The 22,872-nt window shown below is 38.9% G+C and overlaps 1 protein-coding gene across 1 annotated transcript in view; it reads left to right on the forward strand.

The window, feature by feature from the left end:
- The window catches only part of NBAS (NBAS subunit of NRZ tethering complex), a gene marked incomplete at its 5' end in the record, with an annotated part of 394,305 nt that overhangs the window by 181,689 nt on the left and 189,744 nt on the right, over nt 1-22,872 (forward strand). Inside the window, 6 exons of the mRNA XM_045286598.1 lie at nt 439-624; nt 2,670-2,843; nt 7,435-7,568; nt 13,833-13,895; nt 16,626-16,748; nt 20,393-20,495. Coding sequence (XP_045142533.1) covers nt 439-624; nt 2,670-2,843; nt 7,435-7,568; nt 13,833-13,895; nt 16,626-16,748; nt 20,393-20,495 — 783 coding nt within the window. The remainder of the gene's footprint in view (nt 1-438; nt 625-2,669; nt 2,844-7,434; nt 7,569-13,832; nt 13,896-16,625; nt 16,749-20,392; nt 20,496-22,872) is intronic.

A 22,872-nucleotide genomic window follows, 5' to 3' on the forward strand; every position in this document is an offset into this window, starting at 1 on the left:
AGCTGAAGCAGGGAACTGCTAAGGCAGCTGCACCCTGGTCCGACCATCAGAAAACAAGAGACCCGAGAACACGAGAGGCGAGGCTCACTGAGCCATATATCCCTCCGCCCTTCAATTAACCCCAACATGTGTTTATCAGCCAGGTTGGCACAATAAACTATCTCAATATATAAAAGTGGTTAGTAAATTGTAAAATATTCTACACACTTAAAATTTTTCCCCTCTTTATTTTCAGTGTTTCTTATTGATTGAAGTGAAATAGCATGATGCTAATATATTTGATAAAGAATTGAATGTTTTGTAATAACAATATTTTACTTTTAAACGTGCTTTTATAAAAAATGACTATGAATGAGATCTGGTTCTGGTGACTTTTACTTGGGCGTAGATGGGCAGATTTTGCTACGTAGAGCCTTACCCGTCTCTTTTCCATTGTAGGTTGACTGTGCATTGTCACTTATTCGGCTTGGAATGGAGCGCAATATTCCTGGTTTGCTGGTTCTGTGTGACAATTTGGTTACCCTGGAAACATTGGTTTATGAAGCCGGATGTGACTTAACCCTAACCCTGAAAGAACTCCAACAGATGAAAGACTTTGAGAAGCTAAGACTGCTGATGGAGAGTGTAGGTTTTATCTTGTCTTTCTTTTTCAGCATTCCCTGTGGATTTTGGATTTGCATGTGTTTGAGATTAACCTGCCTCCAAATTTGGGAATTTAGTAACTATAGGAACGTTTCCAGACTTTTTCTCTTTGTGGAGTTATCAGTCTTGTGAGAGGCTGTATAGATAAACTACTGAAATCCATGCAAACTATTTTTGTATTGTGCTTGCCCTTTCTTCTGACCCATCTATACAATGCACACACCCACAAGTTTTATCTAGGCCTATTGTTCAACTACCTGGTTATTCTAGTAACTCTATTATTATTCTTCACTATGTTAAACATTTCTAGCTATATGTATAGTTCAAGGAGTTCAAAAACAAAAAACAACAAAAACTGAAGTCCAGAGGAGGGTTGAGTGGTTGTGAAATAAGACATTTTTATTTCAGGGCTGGTGTGTTTAGAAGAGTATCCCCACTATTCTGAGATCTTTCTTGGGCCAACCTACAATTTCTCTTAGTTCATGGCGTCTGTGGGGCCCACGGAATACTTTGCAGAGGTGCTAGCTGTCCAGCAGTGTTCTTTCCATGGGGGGCTCTGCACTATCTGTTTCGGGGGCTGCGTGAGGGTGGGGGTCTCAGCTGCTGGGTGTGCTCTCTTCTCCCTGCACCTTTCCTCTGTACCTCGGTTTCACACGCTTCTTTCTCTGGGCTTCATCCTCCTCCCTCATCACTCTCGTCCCATTCGTTTGTCCCTCTCCTCCCTCCTTGCGTCATTACTGCCCCGCTCCTCATTCGCCTCCTCTTTTCTTGTCAAAGCAGAACTGCACCCCGCAGGGTTTTCCATGCTGGACTTTTGGGAAGTAGATCACCAGGCCTTTGTTTTTTAAAACAGAAAAATTTATGTTTTAAAATTGGGAGTTAATACAGATATCGTTCCAAACTTCAGTCACATCAAGCAGTATTGTACAATTGCTATCACAATCAGTTTCCAACATTCTTTTCCTTCCTGGACTTTTTCATATCATTTCCCTTCTACCTCTCCTCCCTCACACCACCACCACCACTGTAACCCCCCAAAGCAAACAAACAAACAAACACACACACACAACCCTTACTCTGCTTGCTATCCCTATGGGTTCATCAATCTTGTTTTGAGGTGCTTCTGGGTGAACTCAGACTTTTGCAGCCTTTTAGTTAGCAGCTAAGTTCATTAGCCTTTTATATCAACCATGGAATTGGGCCCAGTAGCAGCGCTGCAATACATGGCACTTCTTTTAAGAGGTTTTTTCCCCTCTTAGCGTAATTTTAAAAGGGAATGTGTAATTTTAGAGATGCCCTTGTTGTCGTTGTGTGCTGTTGACTTAGTTCAGACCTAGAGAAACCCTGTGTATGACAAAGGGCATGCTGCCCAATCCTGCACCAGCTCCACCGTTGCTGTCACGTTTAAGCCCATTGCTTTAGCTGCTCTTGATCCCATGCCCCTTCATCTCCGGGGACTTAATTCTTGGTAGAATGACCATGATCATTTATAGTTTTGTAAAGGTGGGTGTGAAAAAGCAGAACAACACAAAGTGGAAAAGGACAGGAGAAAAACTGGGCTGCCTGGTGAGACAGCACCTCTCCCGTGGTCCCTCTTTTGTGGGTGCATCATTGGGCATGCCTGTTCCTGCCGCTCTGCTTCCGTTTCTCAGTTGGTGTGTGGTCTGCCCTCCTGTACACGTGTGTGCATTTTTGGACAGAACTTCTCTTTTCCCTGAAGGACCTCATGAATGAGGAGGGGTGCAATGTCTGTCTCCTAGAGGAGAGTCTCAGCTGTTTGGGACCATCAGCAGACTCTAGAACTGGGGCGGGAAACAGCCAGCCACAGTGCTGCTGCTCTCACGGCAGCCCCACGCTAGAGAGGAATCCGCTTGCCCCCCCTCCCCCCCCACGTTTGCAAGTTTATATGTGAGTGATGAGCTGGAGGGTTTGTTTTGAACGCCATTCTTTTTGTGAGCCTTAGGATTTGCTAGATGATGTAATAACGTACTTTAATGCTCTGTTTGCTGTGGTTCATTTTATCTCAGTGCTCAGAAGATAAGTATGTGACGAGTGCCTATCAGTGGATGGTCCCTTTCCTTCACCGCTGTGAGAAGCAGTCTCCTGGTGTCGCCAATGAACTGTTAAAGGAATACCTGGTAACGTTAGCGAAAGGAGACTTAACATTTCCTCTGAAGATATTTCAACATTCCAAACCAGATGTAAGCAGAAATGCTTAACTTCTTAAAAATATCTGTACATTTTTCCTACAAAATTTTGATTTGTTAATGAAATATTTACAAGTTCATGGAATTGTTTATTTTGATTGATTTCATCCAAACTTGGTTCAATATGTACTGTATGTTGGAACCTGGTAATAGCAAGAGAATTAAGAGTTGGTAGATAGGGGAGTTTGTACCTCAGGCCGGTACTTTACAAGTGTTAGCTTTAAAAATTTTTATAACAGTTTTATGAGGTTGTTGTTACATAATATCAAGTTGACTCTTACTCACACAATCTTATTTTAACCACAAAAATATTGCCCGTCTTGCATCATCTTCATTATAGTTGATGTCTAATGAGGCTGATGTAGTATTTTAATATTACAGGAAACGAAAATGGTTGTATAGTGTGACCCAAAGTCACACAATATGTGGATGGACCTGGATTAAAACATATAGGCATTCTTGATTTACAGATTGTATTTTTATCCACTATGGAGACTCTCTACCATAAATAGGAGAAGATATATGCACTCAAATATCTTTAAAGAAGTTGTAAAAATCTTTATGTTCTCATAGGAGATTTTTTAATGAGATTTAACAATTCTTATATTTGTAGCTACATATTTCTGAGAGAATGAATTTAATGGATGGAACAGCCATTTTGTTAAGTGCTGCATACTTTTTCAAAGTCAACAATTTTTGGGGTTTAACTGTAGATAAACGTGTGATTTAAAGAGACAGTAGCTCCCGTAGTCTTAGAAGGGGACTCGGGCCTGGTGGTGTAGTTAGTCCATGACTTGAAGCACTGCTTTTGTAGTGAAGTTCCAACAGCATGCTGGGCTTGAAGCAGATGCTCACTTAGCTTCCTTCAACTGGGATTCTCCTTGATTCCACGTCCTGCACCAGCCCGCCTTAGGAATCTGGAGCCCACCTGAGAGCAGTGTAGTGCAGAGAGAAGGAACGATTCGACAGTTCACCTTGGACCTTTTTGGGTTGGCCAAGAGTTGTCTGTCAGATCGTTGTCTGCTCCTTGACTGTTTATAGAGTTTTCCATCTGTTTTCATCAGCAGTTTCCACTTAGTATTTGAGGAGGTTTACGGCAAGCAGAGGGTGGTAAGTTGCTTATGACAGCGGAATACTATGTGCGAGAAACAGGATGGATGGAATATGAATGTTTTATGAGGAAGAAAGAAGTGACTTTAAGTATTTCCCAGTAATCTTGTTGGTGATGCATCTTCTGTATAGAGTCTTGTAAATCCTTTGTATGTAGTCAGCTTTTTGTTGTTTTCACTTGGCAATTTAGCATGTGCCTTTTGAATAAAACATGCAGCCATTTGCCTTTGCTGAAATGTGTGAACATCAAAGTACAGAATAGTGATGTGCTGGGCTCGGCCTTTCTAGACCATCGTCTCTATTTCTACCAACGTTGCCTTTCGACAGCACAAATTGGATCATTTCACAATCTCAGACAAATCTCCAGTGATTTACTGCTCTCTACAGGGCAAAAGGTTGGACTCTTTAGCTATTTAACCTGAACCCTGGGGTGGCCCTTTGCAATCTGCTTCCCATCAGCCTCGTTTCCCTCAGTGGACTCACCGGTCCACTCCCACCGAACTCCTCAGCTCTTCACCCTGTCGGGTCCCTTCATAACTTTCTGCCTTTTGGTGAATTGTTTCCTGTATTTGGAATGTTTATCTCCCTCTGTGTTATTTGACAAGTGTTTGCCTGTCCTTTCAGATCCTGCTTGTTAAGATTCCCTCTGCTGTGAAACCTCTCTGCAATGACAGGGTGTGGTGCCTGCCTCTGTTACAGTCCTTATCACGTTTTATTGCTATTGTTTATTTTCTCACTTATTTGCCTCTTCATATAGACGCTCAGTGTCTACGTTGTTTCATCTGTATGTCCCCAATAACACATGCATGTTGTCTGTACTGCCGGGGACTGTCAGGGTGTGTGTGACAGGGTTGTATCCTCTCACTGTACTGGTTCAATCTGTAGGCTGAGCACATTATCAGAGAAGCTGACTTACATCAGGATTTGGAGGAAGGTTTATTAGCAACTGTGCTTGCTGAAAGTGAAGAGGACTTGTAGCTTTTCCTGATGAAGATCAAGGATTGCAGCCTTCAGTGTGGATTACAACTCAGTGTAAAGAAGACCAAAGTCCTCCCAACTGAACCCAATGGTAACGTCCTGATAAGTGGAAAAAAGGTAGAGGTCGTCAAGGATTTTGTCTTGCTTGGATTCACAGTTAATACTCATGGAAACCCCAGCCAGCAGATCCAAAGACAAGTTGTATTAGGTAAATCTGCTGCACAAGACCATTTTAGAATATTGAAAAGCAAGGAGGTTAATTTGGGGGCTTCAGGTACCCCTGACCCAAGTCATGGTCTCTTCCGTTGCCTCATATGCACGTGCACGTTGAACTTGAATAAAGAAGACTGAAGAAGTCTTGATGCTTTTGAATGGTGATGCTGGAAAAGCGTAGTGAAAGTACGATGGACTGCTAAAAGGACAAACCAGTTTGTCTTGCAAGAAGTATGGCTCGAGCGTGCTCCTTAGAGGCAAGGATTGTGAGATTTAGCCTACAGACTTGGGACTTGTTGTCAGGAGAGGCCACTTCTTAAAGGAGGGCATCATGTTGGTGAAGTAGAGGGACCGTGAAAAAGAGGAAGGCCCTCCAGGAGATGGATTCACACTGTGGCTGCAACAGTGAGCTCAAGCCCGGACAGCATCGTGAGGATGGTGCAGGACCGGGCAGTGTTCAGCCTGTTGTGCATGAGGTGGCTGTGAGCCAGAACGGACTGGATGGCCCCAACACCGTCAAGGTCAACATCAGCATCGGGGTGGCTAGTAGAAAGCAAGTGCTCAGTAACGTTTGTCAGGGCGAGTGAATGAGTAACTACCACTGAGTTTTATTGCGATTCTTGCAATTACTGATTACATCTGCTTGCTTTACTGTGTCAGACTGTGGTGATACTGTTTGTTTTTCTAAACTGTTTACCAAAGAACAAACCCTCATCTACCATGAGTCTTGCATGGAGAAATGGTTTCTTTACCAGACAGCTTAGACTAAGTTATAGTACATTGACAGATGACCTCTAAATGTGGGCAGCAGAGACACAAAGGAGTATTCCTTTTTCTTAACGCTACATGCCAGGTGAGGTGGGTATCTGCTCTGCTCTGGGTCTCATTCATTCCAGATTGAGGCTGAAAGAGCAGTTCTCTTTGCTCTGTTTCGGCTCTTAAAGGTTTAGTTTTAAAATAGCTCCAGTTCTTTCTCTGACATTTTACAGGCCAACATATTGAGAACCAGTAGGTTATTACTATGGAGATTATTTTAAGCAATAATGTTATTGTTGAAAATGGATTTAAAAAATAGTTTCCTAATAACATTGAGTACAAACGCAAGAAGGAGAAAATGTTCTAAAATTGATTGCAGCGATGATTGAACAACTCTTTTTTTTTATTGTACAACTCTTCTTAATAGGATTGAATTAATGAATTTTGTGATATGTGAACTACATGCCAATAAAAGTGTTTTAAAAAGATACTTTCAAGCTTTCACTAAATTTTTGTGGTGGTGATAATATAGGCATTTTACATGTGCTAGTTTATTCAATCTCATATTTTCTTTTATTAGGAAGGTTTTATTAGTGTCTTGGTTTTATAGATAAGAAAGCAAGGCACAAACCTATTCAATGGCTTGACCACAAAACTAGTTATAGGCTAATGCTAGGATTTCTACCGTGGGAGTTTGGCTGTAGAATTTAAACTTAGAAGACATATAAAAGCAGGTTTATTTTTAGAGCCTAAAAAATAGTTCAAATTTGAGAATCTAGGATTCGTTATGGGAAAAGGTGCATATACATAGGAATTGGGGAGCCCTGGTGGCATAGTAGGTTAAGTGTTGGCTGACCACTAGGTCATTAGTTCAAAATTACTAGCTTGTTCCCCAGGAGAAAGATGAGGCTTTTTGCTCTCATAAAGATTTAGAGCTTCAGAAACCCAAACTGAGAGTTCTGCTTTGTTGCTTGGGATTGCAGCTATCTTTCTGCATTAGAAACATGGTTTACATTCTTCTGTGATCTGTGTATGACTTCATTAACAATGCAAATTCTTTTGAATAAAATGTCATGTACTTTAATGGATTATATATAATGCACATTGAGAAAAATAATAAGTTCTAACATCTGTGAATAATAGTTAAGGAATTTTATATATTTTTGTAATTGAAACATAAAATTCTGATGTGGGGTTAGAAATGATTTTTTATTGAATTGACTTTTTAATTCATTGTGTTTCTCCTATCTACTTAATATTGAATGGGTCATAAATTGAAGAATTTGTTTTCAGTTGATATAAAGTGTATGGGTTACCAATGATCTTTTTTAGCTGATCCTGTAATTAAAATGTGATTTCATTTGTAATTACTAGAGACCCTAGAAGTCAGTAAGAAAAAGAAAAATTTGTTTCTGCAGCTGGTTAATTGTACTATTTAATATTCTATTGAGAGTGATAGGGAGATATGACTGTGAACGTGACTGTACATCTATTGATATTTAGTGCACCTGCTTTTCTTTCCCTCTAGCTACAGCAAAAAATTATACCTGATCAAGACCAGCTGATGTCAGTCGCCCTGGAGTGCATCTACAGCTGTGAGCGAAGTGACCAACTCGCCCTTTGCTATGACATATTGGAATGTCTCCCACAAAGGGGTTATGGGTAAGAGTCTACCTGCTCATGGGGGCTCTCTCTTTTACTTGTGGTGAGGATGTTGGTAACAAAACATTTCAGTACTCTTCACGTGCTCAGTTAGGTGGCTTTAATTATGTTCATCATGTTGCTCACCCATACCTTTACTGGACCTAAAACTTTCCCACTACCCCTAACTGAAGCTAATTATTTCATATAACTGGAATCATACGATATTTGCCCTTTTATAATTGGCTTGAAAGTATTTCCTCAGCATAATGTCTTCAGAGTTTATCCTGGCCATAGCCTGTATCAGGTCTTTATTTTTCTGTGCAGGGGAATGTGTCTCATAGCCTTGGTGTGTCATTGTATTATGTTAACATTTTAAAGAAAAACGTTATTTCCTTTGTCAGACCCTGTATTATAGAAACCTTTGGAAATTAAAATTAAAACAGGATATTGTAATTCTTAGAGATAAACTTTGGTTCTTCTTCTAGTACATGGACAGTGATTGTTATTTTTTTTAACCTTGATAATCATTGTAAAACAGACAATAGTAACACTATGAGGAAAAAGAAATTAAGCCGCTAGGCAATGATATTTTCGGTTTTAAATTTGCACTAAATTTTTTTCATTTTTATGGACTAGTTGCATTTCTTTTATGAATGGTTTACTGTTAAACTTTGCCGCTGATAATCTTCTAAAGTCATGTGCTATGAATACACACACATACACACACACACACCTGAGGGAACCTCAAAAAGTTCAAGGGAAAATGGAAGCAAGGAATGGAAACATTTCACACACTTTTGGAAACACACACAACGCCCACAGTGGTTGTACATTTAAATGTGCATTCATATGGGCTTTCTCTCAGGTATTGAGTCATACGCAGATAGAATGTGTGTATTATTGGAGATCAAGTGATGGCTGTTCCTTTCATCATGATTTTAAACACTATGTATTTTAACTTTCTTATCTGTAGAACTCAATGAGAACATTGAGTGAAAACTCAGGGCCCTGTTTCTAAGCCTTTGTGAATTCTACTTGGTCATTTCTCTTACCAGTTTCATCATTTGAAAAGAAAGCTATTTACACAGTAAGACTGTCTAGTTTTCTTTCTTTATTCTTAAATTTCTCCTACTTCCCTTTCTTATAAAAAAGTTAGGACATGATTGGTAAAATTCACCAATTTTGCAACCTTTTGAAACCGTTATTTGCCATAGACATTTATGGTACTGCACTCCGGGGAACAGCTCATGATGCTGTTGTTGCATGGTTCCATAGCATTGTCCAAGTGACTTTCCCCACTAATTTCCAAGAAGTTGAAGCCTGATTGCCATCACCTTAATCAAGCCTTTAAAGGCAGCACCACTGAGAATGGGGGAAACGTGCCATTGTGCACCTCCTGGTGCTGCGCACTATGAAGTACTCAGCATTCCTTAAGAAGCATCCTCGCCAAAGCAGTTTACTCAGGATCTGATCAGTCCTTCAGGCTGAACCGATGGTCGACAGTAATTATTGGGGTTAGAGAGGCACATGTTAAATAACACCAGGTGTCAGCAGACAAGTACAGAATGTGTGCTGTTGCAAATGAACTTGTCTGATCATTCTGAAAAGTCCGTGTCCTGGGGGAAGCAGTGGCAAGGTGTGTGGTGGATGGCTGTGCTATAATAAAGCAAAGGACTCAAAACAATCCTTCCTAATTTTCGAATCTAAGGTAAATGTGGACACACGCGTGAGATCCAGGCTCGGTGAGATTTGTAGTAAATAATCAACTGTTTGCAGGTCCTACGGCCCCATCTTTGGAGACTTCTCTGCCGACACCAAATACTTTGTCCTTTTTTTAGGTTTTCTTTTTGTCTTCTTGCATTCACCTCCTTTAAAATATTATGCTTCTGCTTATTTATTTTGCCCTTTTAGGTGATTATTAACTTCTTTTATTATCTTCCTTTCCCCATGCTTGCACCTCTCTCCCCATGTTTTCAATATATTCAAAGGTAGTTTATATCACTGTGAGTAGATAAGTATTATTCGCACAGGTAAGCATGGTCCTGTTTCTTTTAATGCACATTTTGATTCTTATAGATTAGACAATGTTCTTTTTGCCTGCCAGACTGTCCAACTCCTTTCTGGGTCACTTACAGCTCAGATATCTCTCAAAGTGCTTTTTCTTGTTGATTTCCTCTTTCATTTCTCACAATTCCAACATTTTTCTTGGAATTCTCCTTCCTCTTGCTGTAGAGATTAATTGTTCTTTATATCCACTGCACAACTGCTGTTCTTAGTCTTTGGTTTGCCTCTTGGTTGCACGTAGCATTTCTTATAATTTCTTATCTTTGATCTTCATTGATTCTTCAGTTTTGCTAGAATGCAGGCTTTATTAGCTCCCTGCCAATGATTATATGGGAGGTGTTCTGAATATTCAAAGGTTGGGGGTGGGGGTTCCTAATTAAAACCTCACCTTTTATGGTTCTGGCTGCATATGAAATCTAGATATAGTATTAAAGAGAATTTTAGTTAAAAAATATTTTTGAAGGGTTTAAAATAATTTTAATTGTAAGCTTGGAGGGCCTTGCTCTTGGCTTTTCGCGCCAGCATCCTTAAGAAGTGCCATTGTGAATGCTAGTACTTTATATGTGGTTTTCATTCTTGAAAATTTTCGACATTTTCCATCTATAAAGTTTTGAAGTTTCACCAGGATGTGTGTATTGTGGGTCTACGTTCATTGTGTTCTTCACTTGATAGGTGATTTCAGCCTGGAAGCTAACGCTTTGTGGAAATGAGCTCCCTTTTTCCACTGACAGGGTTAGTTGTACTTTCTCCTTCCTGCTCGCATGATCCCTGTTTCTGTATGTGACCCTTCCTCCTGCTGCGCACCCGCCGCCGGCTGTCCTGAACGTGTTACTGAGCCGTCTCCATTCTGCTTTCATTCACACTTATGTTTCATCTGTTTAATTGACGTATTTACATAACACATAAGTCAATAGTTCAATCATTAAGAGTATGCAATCTCAAAAATAAATTTTAGATCATTTTCTTCTTTCTTGAAGTCACTGTTAATTAGCTCACCATTTCCCACCAAATTCCCCTGCCACACCCCTTTAACTATCTTTTCTGTTTTGTTTTTCATTTATTGCCTTCTTTTCTATTTTCTAGAGATTGCTTCAGTTTTGTTTTCTTAAATATCTTTTCAATCTTTAGATTTATTTTGGATTTTATACTTAAAATTGAAGAAGTTTTCTTTTTCACTAAAAGGAATTATGTCCTATTCTTTTTTCTACAAATATGAATATATTTTTAATAGTTCCTGCATTCCTTTCATCCCTAACCTAATCTGATTTTTGATAGTACTTCTGTTTAGGTTTCTGTTTTTATTGTTATGAACTTTCCTCCATGGATCATGATTTTTGACCATTTTTATGTAAAGAAATAAAAGGCCAGTGGAAGTCCTGTGGTTGTGGGGACTGGGCTTGTTCCTAAGAGTGAGCTGTCCCTGTGGAGCCTGGACCTCAGAGAGCCGTGCTCTCAGGGACAGTGAAAGATAAAGAAAGTGAAGTGTATCAGTAGAATTTGAAGCAAAATGTCCTTAAAAAAATCAGACTATTGACATTAAATTGAATCCAATCATAGCAACTCTTATCAGACAGAATAGAGAGATTATCTGGTGGGCCTAACTGACCTTCTGGTAAGAAGTCAGGTGCTTAACTCCTGCTGACTTAACCTGGCCTCCTTGTTGTTGTTGTTAGGTGCTACGGAATCAGTTCTGACCCTTGGCAACTCTCTGCCCAGCAGAAGGCAGCACCACTCAGTCCTGTGCCGTCCTCACAATTGTTCCTCTGTTTGAGTCCCTTGTTGCAGCCTCTGTGAGTCCATCTCCTTGAGGGCCGTCCTCTTTCCTGCTGCCCCTCTGCTTTACCAGTTACCAAGCATGATGCCCTTTTCCAGGCACTGGTCTCCCGGACAACTAGCCCAGACACGCAATACAAAGTCTCACCAGCCTTGCCTCTATGGAGTACTCTGGCTGTACTTCTTCCAAGACAAATCTGTTTTGTTGGGCTATCTGTGGTATTTTCAGTATTCTTCACCAACAACAAAATTCAGACCTATCAATTCCTCTCGGATCTCCTGTATTCAGTGTCCAATTCCACATGCATACATGAGGCAAGTGAAAATGCCATGGCTTGGGTCAGGGCGTAACCTCATCCTCAAAGTAACATCCTTGCTTTTCAGTACTCAGAAGTCACGTGCAGCAGATTTCCTCAATGTAACACGTCTTTTGATCTCTTCACTACTGAGTGCTGAGTATTCTATGAATATTGGTTGTGGATCCAAGCAATGCGAAATCCTTGACCACTCATTAAAAAACCTCAATGCAATGGATATCAGGGTACCAGTAGTAAATTACTCCTTTCTTATTGATAGCAAGAGATACGATACAGAAGGCTCTGCTCCTCAACATTTACCCTGGAGAGCAGAAGCAGTGGGCTATTTTTCTAACTAGAAAAATAGATGGGGCTGGGAAGTGGTTCCTTGGTAACCTTTGATCTACCTCCTTGTTGTTCCTAAATCCATTGTCTAACATCCTTTACTTCCAACTGAAGTATGTGACTAGGGAGCCCTGCTGGTATAGTGGGTAAGGCATTGGGTAGCTATCTGCAAGGCCAGCAGTTCAAAACCACCAGTTGCTCCACAGGAAAAAGATGAGGCATTCTACTCCTGGAAAGAGTTACAGCCTGAAACCCATAGGGGCAGTTCTACCCTGCCCTGCTGGGTTACTGTGAGTCAGAATTGACTTGATAGCTCTAAGTTTGGTTTTTGGTTGAATTACGTAATCAATTTATTTACATGATTTATTTTTATAGATTTATCAGACTTTATTAAGATCAAGTAGGTATAAATATCAACAAAAACACTGCAATGGAATCAGTTCTGAGTCTTAGTGACCCTATATGGTGTTTCCAACACTAAATCTTTACATGGCCAGACAGCCTCTTCTTTCTCCAGCAGAATGGCTAGTGGAGTTGAATTGCTGATCTGACAGTTAACAGCTCTTTATCAATATCATAGGTGATGTAATTTTTAAACATTAATTTCCTTTCCATGAGAAAATAGTCACAACACTATTGGAATGCTAATATTAAAAGAACAGTTTTAACATAGATTTTACAGTTAGGGCGTTTAGTAGGTGTATTTGTTTTAGTAGAATTCGAAGGCAAAGAAATGTCTTAACGTATGTAGGACCAATGGCTTGTCTTAGCTTCAGATTTAATGACCGTACAGACTCGTGCATAAGCCTAGTTTTTCAGCACATTGTAAATGCAATTTTTACAGTAGAATTAGGTGCCTCGACTGATATTCAGGTTGGCTTATACTCGAGTACATACAGTATTATTTAATAGGAATGTAGTACACAAGTATAAATATAAAAGTTAGGTTGATAACTTGTTATTCCATTTAAGTAATTATCTATATCATTTGTAATTATGTTAAAATACAATGCTTTGAAATATTTGTGTTTTTTTGTTCATGTGAGCTTATTTCCATTTTTCCAAGTGTTTAATTTGTGTTTATTTACAAAATAGTCAAATTTTTATGTATATATGCACACACGCACATATGTACACATACACATACATGCATATACATACAGGGGATATTCAACATGTTGTTGGAAAAATTCCATTATCTTTTAATTCCATTTTCCCAAGAAATTTTGATGCCCCATTGTGTATATTGTATGTGTGTGTATATTGCCATTTAGGAAATGAATAACAATGTATTTAATTATCTTGCAACTTACATATTTCACCTGTCTGAAGAAAATCTTTTGCCCACAGGGTGGCATGGACAGGACTATGTCAGAGTCAATATGGAGGGCTGCACTTCCCTAATTTGTTTATTGGTTATAATAACTATAATGCATTTGGGGTTACTCTTGCCCTGCTATTTAAAAAGACAGCAGTTGATTTACAGTTCTCTTTTTGTCTTTAAACTGAATGGAGCTGAAAAGTATCTTAGAAAATAATTTTATATATCTGGCTCATGTGTAACAGAAAATATTGTTCTACTCCAGTATTTTTTATCCTCATCTCTTGAAAGATGTTGAATGCATTAAAGAGATTGGAACAAAGAGAACTGAAATGTTGGTTGGATTATATTATTTATTATTCAGAGGCTATTATTATTTATTATGTATTCTCATTTTTTAATTTAATTGAGTTATAAATTTTATTTTCAAAGCTACAATTAAGACTTCATTTATATATATATATATATATTTAATCCTTTCAGTCACGAGACAAATGTGTCCAGAACACTTCATGACATGGTAGACCAACTGGAACAAATGCTCAGGTGAGAAGAATGACAGTCTTTCAGCTGTTTTCTGAGTCAGAGCATCTGTCTCAGAAATATTTATGTCCGCTCAGGTGTCATGTGTCCAGTCTGCCTTCATAAGGATTTGTCTCTTGTAGGAGGGAATTTTTTCAAAAACAATGGAACTGGTAGGTTATTCTAGAAGAACGGTAAAATAACTCTGCCTTTGAAAACATATAGACCTGGATTCAAATCTAGAGGCTGGAGGTTACTATCTATATGATCTTCCAGCCCAGAGTTATCTATTATATCTAATTTATGAAATTAACTTTAAATCAAACATGTAAAGTACTTCACACACAGAACTCATGCAGCACATGTTTGTTCTGACAGCAATGATGGCATCTATGAGAAAACACTGGACTACTTGTAACTTTCTGTTTCTGGCCACAGTGTGTTTGACTGAATACTATGTAGATGGTATACTGTATTAGAAAATTGATGTAGCTCTGTAGCAATAATCTTTGCTGTCATAATGAAACAGTAAGTTGTCTCATTGGTAGAGCGTTACCTGATTTGCATTTAGGAAGTGTAATGTTGATTATGAATATTTATTTTTATATGAGTATAAGTAATTTTAAATGCTTATATTAACAACATTTTAAGAAAAAAATTATGCAGTGTATAATTACAGGAATTATGTATAATAGCAGCATATTCGTTCTGGTAATATGAATATTAAAATGTAATAATTTGGAATCCATTAGTTGGTCATTTGGTTCATTCAGATTAAGGAATTTTAGTATAAAAATTATACTAAATTCTGTTCCATACAGTTATGGAACAGAATGTGTTTGTGTAGCATGACAGGTGAGTAGAATGAAGAATTTACTGTTCAGTTTCCTAAAGACCTTTGTTTATTATGATGTAGACCAGCGGTTCTCAACCTGTGGGTCGCGACCCCTTTGGGGGTTGAACAACTCTTTCACAGGAGTCGCTCGATTCATACGAGTAGCAAAATTACAGTTATGAGGTTACAATGAAAATAATTTTATGGTTTGGGGATCACCACAACATGAGGAACTGTACTAAAGGGTCACGGCATTAGGAAGGTTGAGAATCACTGACTTAGACTTCTGTTTCATGTTATTTTGTGTTCTGAAAGTGATATACAATTTTTGTTATTTTTTTGAGATAGTATATTGATGAGGCATTTTTTATTAGTTTGTAGGTTGGTGTCTCCTACTCTAAAACCTAGTTATACTTAATTCATAATTGTGAGGTTAAGTGAGACCGATCAGGTGTGCACATAATACTGATGACTGAGGGATCCAGAAGAATTATTTGAGACCAGAGAACTTATCTTTTGTTTTTACAGAATGGATTCATCAGATAAATTAAGCCTAGTGTTCTTTCTGGGGTCCTCTAACACTAAAATTCTTAGCTTATACTCTGGAATCTACCTATAACAAAATAGTCAAGATTATTGAGTTCAAGTAGATTGTTGAAATGATAGATTGGGCTTTTTTTTTAAAAATCATTTTATTGGGGGCTCGTACAATTCTTATCACAATCCATACATCCATCCATTGTGTCAAGCACATATGTACATTTGTTGGCATCATCATTCTCAAAACATTTGCCTTCTTCTTGAGCCCTTAATATCGGCTCCACAGTTTTTCCCCCCTCCCCCCTCCCTCATGAACCCTTCATAATTCATAAATTATTATTATTTTGTCATATGTTACACTGTCCAGCTTCTCTCCCCACCCTCTTCTCTGCTGTCCATCCCCCAGGGAGGAGGCTATACTTAGATTCTTGTAATCGGTTCCCCCTTTCCACCCCAAATTCCCTCCACCCTCCAGGCATCGCCACTCTCACCACTGGTCCTGAAGGGGTCATCTGTCCTGGATTCCCTGTGTTTCCAGTTGCTATCTATACCATGTACATTCTCTGGTCCAGCCAGATTCGTAAAGTAGAATTGGGATCATGATAGGGGGGGGCGGGGGTAGGGAGGAAGCATTTAAGAACTAGAGGAAAGTTATATGTTTCATCGTTGCTACCCTGCACCCTGACTGGCTCATCTCCTCTCCGCAACCCTTCAGTAAGGGGGTGTCCAGTTGCCTACCGATGGGCTTTGAGTCTCCACACTGCACTCACCCACATTTATAATGATATGATTTTCCTTCCTGATATGATCACTGAAGACAAACGTGTGCATAAGCTAATGTAGTGAAGAAAGCTGATGGTGCCCCGCTATCAAAAGATATAGCGTCTGGGGTATTAAAGGCTTGAAGATAAACAAGCAGCCATCTAGCTCAGAATCAACAAAGCCCACATGGAAGAAACACACCAGCATGTGTGACCATGAGCTGTCGAAGGGATCAGGTATCAAGCATCAAAGAACAAAAAATCATATCGTTGTAGATTGGGCTTGTTTTACTGACTTGTTTCTAGAGTTGAAGGAAATTGAAAATAATAAAACACAACAAAAATATTTTTAAATAGAGCTATGCTATGTTTTTCTTTTTCATTATAGTATATTGTATTATACTATATTTCAGCCCAGTATATTATAATAAAAATAAAAGGAGGAAATAAAATTTGATATCTAATTATTGATTTCTTTTGAAAATTAATTTACTGTGTAGAATTAGTTCATGCTATGAGGTCCCTCTTTACCCCTTTCTACCCCTTTAAGAATCCTTAAGATTCTTTTTCTACAGGTATTTATAGAAACACTGTACACATTTCTTTTTCCCCGTACAGTGTGTCAGAGCTTTTGGAGAAACATGGCCTTGGGAAACCAGTTTCATTCGTTAAGAATACTCAGTCAAGCTCAGAAGAAGCACGCAAGCTGATGGTGAGATTGACCAGGCACACTGGGCGGAAGTGAGTGATGAACAATATTAATTGATATTTATATATGACTTGTTAAAATAATGTGTCTTTTGATAGCTTCATTTAGTATAATTTGTGGCAATAATTTCTTTTGTAAGGTTTTATACCAAACTAGTCCCAAGGAATTGAACTGGAGATTGAAGAAGTTCCAAATGTCCAACTCTCCCTATAAATTCCTCTTCAGACTCGTGCAAAACATGCATTGACATCGAATACAGGAAGATCACAGGCCAGTGGGTATAAAGTCCTGTGGATCTAGTGGCGGTGAAAGTGTCTCAGCTCTGGCTTGGGGCTCCACGTGACTTCTCCAGCTCCAGGGCTCTGGCTCCATCAGCGTAGCACCGTTTGGCTTGTCAGCAGGAAGACAAAGCAGAGAGAGAGTATGTCCCACCTCCAGGGAAGAAGACAGGAGTTTCCAGAATCCTCAAGAGAAGGCCATGCCCACACAGAGGCATTATTGACTATGACCTGAATGACAGGACGGGCTCCACCCCCTTCATTTTTAATAGTCTCAAGTTGACACCAGATTATTTAATTACCATAGGAACCATTTCTCTAAGACCCACCTCAGTAGTTACTAATTAAATGAATGCTTCTTAATGAATTATTTTTAGATTTTTGTGTACCTCAAAATGAATGGCCAGTATTCCTAAGATCATGGTGAATCTTGCCTGGAACTTAACTTCAACAAGAAAGCTTTGTTACCCCTAGAATACCTATCATGCGTCCTTTAAAAGGTTATAAAGTTCTTGATGTCAGCTTGGACTCAACAGTGACCAGCTTACAATGATTACATAACAAAAGAGAATGTTGTTCTAATTTTCCAAGTAGTCAGCTTGAAATGAAAGTTAGTAATTTCATGTATGCCATTATGACTTGACCATCAGCACCTACGGACTCTTTTTATATTATAAATGATGGCAGATCTCATGAATCAGGTTTTACCATTTTTAATATTATACTGTCTCTCTCTGTATTCTCTCTGTATGCAGCCACCTCTATTCTGAAGCTCCAACTAACACATCATGCCCATGCTCAGGGTTCACTGTTAGTTTGTAAATGTTTTATATATGAGGATTAGTGAAAAAGATTCTTACAAGGGTGCCAGTTCATACGTATGTGGGTCTATTTCATACAAAACGGGTAAGCATGTCTTTGCAGTTGGTTGACGGCCGCAGATAAGTTCTTTCGGTAACACTTGTCTTTGTCTCGTGATGAAAATAGAGCTCCAATCCAACAGTGGCTTGCCAGGTGCTCTGCTCAGCCAGGTAGATGCAAGGCAGAGAGTTCAGCTCATAGATTGTGGTCACTCTTTTTAGGGTTCCAAGAGGGTAAGCATGAGAGATTTTCTCAAAGTACACAGATGATCACCGGGGCTTTGTGGAAGTTTTAAGAATATTAAGAACTGTATCGATGAGTAAAAGGTCAAGAAGGTTTTACCGAGGAAATTTCTTTCATTATTAAAATACACCTGCTTGTTTTTTCTGGGTAGGAAGGCTTGTTCAATGAGAATTTTGTTGGGAGACCATGCTCCATCCAACTTAATGCCCTAATCTTGTCCCATTCAGTCTCCCTGCATCTCACACTCAATGCATTTTTTTTCAATGCATTTTTTACAAGGCACATTTCAGTCCTCCAAGATGCCAGCATGGCTGCTTTGATGTGATGTAATTTCAAAAGCACAGGATTCTTTTTTTTTTTTTTTAAGCACAGGATTCTTCAGGAAATCTTTGTGGGGATGGAAATACCACCTTCTTGTCTAGTTGGAAAAAGATATTTGGAGAATCAGTAGCTTTCCTTTTTTGATATTTTTGTTTTAATAATGATTTCTATGACTTTATAGCAATGTCTTTTGACTAACTGTCATAGTTTATTGAAATCCTGGTTCCTATTTTCTGACTGTATTTGAAAATGGCCTTGTGAATGGTGTCTTATCATTTATTGTAATTACAAGTTCTACTGACTGCTAGCCACGTGTGTAAGAATACTCATGCGGTCTGCCCCACTACTGATAGCTTTCAGAGGAGCAGGGAGCGTGAGGACAGCTGGACAGAGCTCAGCTCTGATCGTGTCTCGCTGGGGCTCCATGTGCAACACTTGTCACCCTGTGCCGCCGCTCCGCTTGAAAACAGAATCTGGATGATCTTCTAGTCTGTGAGGTTTAGCCAAAGGGTTCACCTACCAAGACCTAACAAGTACAATATTGCAGATCTGGGTATCTGCAGGCCAAGAAAGTGTTCTCTAGTTCTCCAAAGGATTTGCAAGCTGGTTTGTTTTTATTTTTTAACATTTTAAAATATAGCCTTTGGAAGTTTTGTTGGTATTTAAAGATATTATAAAAGATAAAGATGTGTGGAGGAGAAATATCAGTTGTTTAACTGACAAATCCAAACCAAAAAAACGAATCTGCCCATTTCAGGGTGAAAGTGAGGAGAAAACGCTTTCCTGTGCTGCAGGAGCACCTGCACCAGGCACCCCTGTCACTGCCACTCGGGAAGCTGCATGCCATGGCATTTGATCAACGCGATTGATTAGGACTCCCTGTTTCTAGTAAAACGGGTCCTAGATGGATACATTGATTCTGGGTTGAAGGATGTGTAAATGAACTACAAATGCTTGATAGGCTTTTCTGAATCTGATGAGTGCCCTGTTCCTTAAAGGACAGGCAAACTGTCCCAGTGGATTTGTTATGGAACATAACTTCCTCTTGTAGGACCTGAGGCAGCTTCCTAAGCCAAACAGGTTATTTTCTGTACCTCTCCTCTGTCTCCTGTCTCCTTGCTCCTGGACTCCCACCTGGCCAGAAGACTGTACCCTGGAATGCTGGATGGACTTTCTGGCAGCCAGAAAAACCAGTGATGCTTCCCTGTTGGCAAACTAGTTACTGATTTATAAACTGATGCCAAGGCTGGCCTCTGGTGCTTTATGAATCTGTTTAATTAAAGTTAGACTCCTTGTGGGGGCTGCAGGGTGTTAGAGATGGAATTTGAAATTAACCCTCTTGTCATCAAGTATTTTTCCTGCTGTATATATCCTAGCTACTATATCCTGATGAACTTTATTTTACCTTGGGAATTGGCCTTTGCCATCCCCGTGTATCCGATTACAGGACGGAGGTTATTTGGGCACCACCAGTACTAGTGCAGTGTAACTGCCTAACTTTTTTCTCTCTGTTACGGATGGAATTAAGTCCCCCCAAGAGAAGCGGGGTGAAATGTGTACGTCTGTGCTTATAATCTCCTTTGGAACTGGGTTATTTTTATTATCTTAGTGCAAGAGAATTAGTGTAGAATGTGTCTTCTGTCAGTCTCTTTTGAGATGTAAGAGGTTAAACAAACCAGTGACAAAAGCGGAGAAGCAGGAAGAAGCTTGCCCAGGAGCAGAAGCTAAGAAGATACAGGACCTTCTTCAGCTGCCAAGACAAAACAAGCTTCCCCTTTTGGCTGGCTCCCTGTTCAAAATGCTAGCCTCCTAACCGGCGAGGAAATAAACGTGTTTGCTAAAACCATCCACGTTATGTATTTCTGTTAAAGAGGTTTTTGTAGCATAAAGAATGTTGGCACTAGTTTTATGAATGACTAGCTCGTGGTAGAGAGAGATTTCATGAATTCTTTTTCTCTCCCTTTCCTTCGCAGGCAGCCTCCCGTGAGTGAGTCTCATTGGCGAATGCTGCTGCAAGATATGTTAACTATGCAGCGGAATGTTTACACGTGTCTAGACCCCGATGCTTGCTATGCGGTAACTGTATCTGCTATATATCGATTTTCTTGTAATTTAGAAACTTCGATAGTTAAACAACTTCCTTATTAGACACAAAAGTAGCGATCAAAAGCTTCTATATAATACTGTTGAATAATAACTGATAATTGATTCGTGCGTTTTAATTTATTAGGCACTTGAACCACTATTCTCTAATTCTCCCATTGCAGTACTTTCATGGTTCATTTCCAGCCCTCCTCAGACTCGACTCCATTCTCATTTCCATTGCTTTGATAGTCACTGCAATTTATTAAGTATATTTGAGAAATGCCTCTCAAATATTTCCTGTTTTCTTTGTACTCATCATATTTGACAAGCTGCAATCGTCCTCCAAATTGTCTCCTTTATCTCGGTATCCATTTCTGGGTTCTTTAGTGTAGAGTATTCTATCAATGGTCAGAAACATCCAGATGCTGTCGAATAGCATGGCAGGTTCCAGTCCCTACATGCACTGTGTCTTTGTAAGTGTCCACCAGAAACCTCGGCTCCAGCTTCCTCATTCCGTCATGAATTGCTGTACACATCACATTCTTTGTTTCTCTGCCTTTGTTCACATTGCTCCTATACCCTGAAAGGTCTTATTTCTGTTTACTTTCCTTGAAAATTCTGAATACTTGTGCAGGGCTTAGAAGGACTGCCTTCTGGGATGTCTTCCTTTTCCTTTTCATGTCACGTATAGCCTTTCTTTAATATAGTTATTCGTTTTGTACATGTGTTTTTTCTATTTGGTCATGAGCCTCTAGGTGGACGTTATCAAAACATGTTCATTCTTAGATTCTCCGATATATATTCCGTCTGGAACATATTAAGAAGTAGTTGTTAGTTGACTAGGAGGGTAACCCATGGGGACTCACTCATTTCGGAGTTATCAGCATTATCAATGAATTACTCAGAGTTGCATAAAAAATGATGAGGCTAACCCCTTCTGAGTGAGATGCAGGCTAAAAATATTTCTCATTTGAATTTGGTGTTTACTAAGCCAGGCACAGACTCAGGTAGGAAGTTCCTCGTGTCTCTGCTGTCACCACAGAGCGTGACTCGTTGAGAATACACAGAAAGTGTCTTTCTATTATGGGAAATTATTTAATGTGTTAATTCCAGATGATTTTAAACAAAAGAGCAGTAATACAGACTTGTAAGAAATGAATGGTTTACATTTGAATTTAGATTTTTAAATAATCGAATGAGAATAATATTGTGATGATTTCAGGCAGAGCACATACACCTGCCAGTAACTTTCCCTTTTTGATCCAAAGTACCATTTTGAAAATAATCTGTGTACACACAAAATCCAAAGCAGAACCATCATTAGTATGTTTGAAGGAATTTTTTCGAGTTAGAGTGGCATTGTTTTGTTATTTCCTTGTTTCTGATTTTATTGAAAAATTGGCAAACAGCATATTGTACTTCAGCTTGTTCCTGTGGGTGGTTACCTATTTTAACAACTTAGCATAGTACTTACAAATATTTTAACCTTTTGAAAAATAAATTAGCCTTTGATATTTTAATCACTTTTGCTTATTAGTCTCTCTCTCTTAAGCAAACATTTGAAAACATATAATAGTTTTGAAAGGGTTATAGGAGATGCCAAATTAAACTAAAATTTAATAAATTAAAATTTTAAATATTAAGTACTTTGTAAATTATGATACCTGGACTTAGTGGCTTTTGTCCATTAGATTTTGTTGTTCTTGGAAAATAACCTGAAAATTCAACAGCCCAATATTGAAGAGCTTAGATAAAGATTTCTGAGTGTAGAACAGAAATCTATTTTGTATGTTTTTATTTTAGCAGAACCTTCTAAGTTGAGTGAATTGAGTTTTGTAATGCTGGGCGTTGAGTCTTTTGACTTACCTGAGTAAACCAAAGGAAGAGGAGACTCGTGTTTAAGTCACTTTTGTTAGACCTGGAGCCACCCACTTCCATCCGTCATACAGAAATGACGAGGGTCGCTCACTGATAATCACTCTCTGTTGTGTTTATCCCACAGCTGAAAACCCCACCCAGTATTTCAAGTCAGACCTATAGTGGGAAACCTATAGACCTAAAAGAAATAAAAATAAAGAAAATCCTGTAACAGTTGGATGATATTCCTGATTATAAGGATTTCCTGCTTCTTTATGAAAAATCTTTTAGCATACATTACTCCTATTCCTGTGCTGCCCTCATTGCCACACAACAATGGACTTAAAAGAAAGGGCAATAAATATTATTAGTGTAATAATAATCAATATTGTTAGTGTAAATTTAAAAGCTTGTCTAATTGTTTTTCTAAAGTAGGTATAACATTTCAATTATAGGATTAATTTTATTAATTGATAAAAATCAGTTGTGTAATAGAATTAAATACATTCCT

The sequence above is a fragment of the Echinops telfairi genome, unplaced genomic scaffold (assembly GCF_000313985.2).
Source record: "Echinops telfairi isolate 266 unplaced genomic scaffold, ASM31398v2 ScPeMD7_9;HRSCAF=40, whole genome shotgun sequence".
Classification (NCBI taxonomy): Eukaryota; Metazoa; Chordata; class Mammalia; order Afrosoricida; family Tenrecidae; genus Echinops; species Echinops telfairi.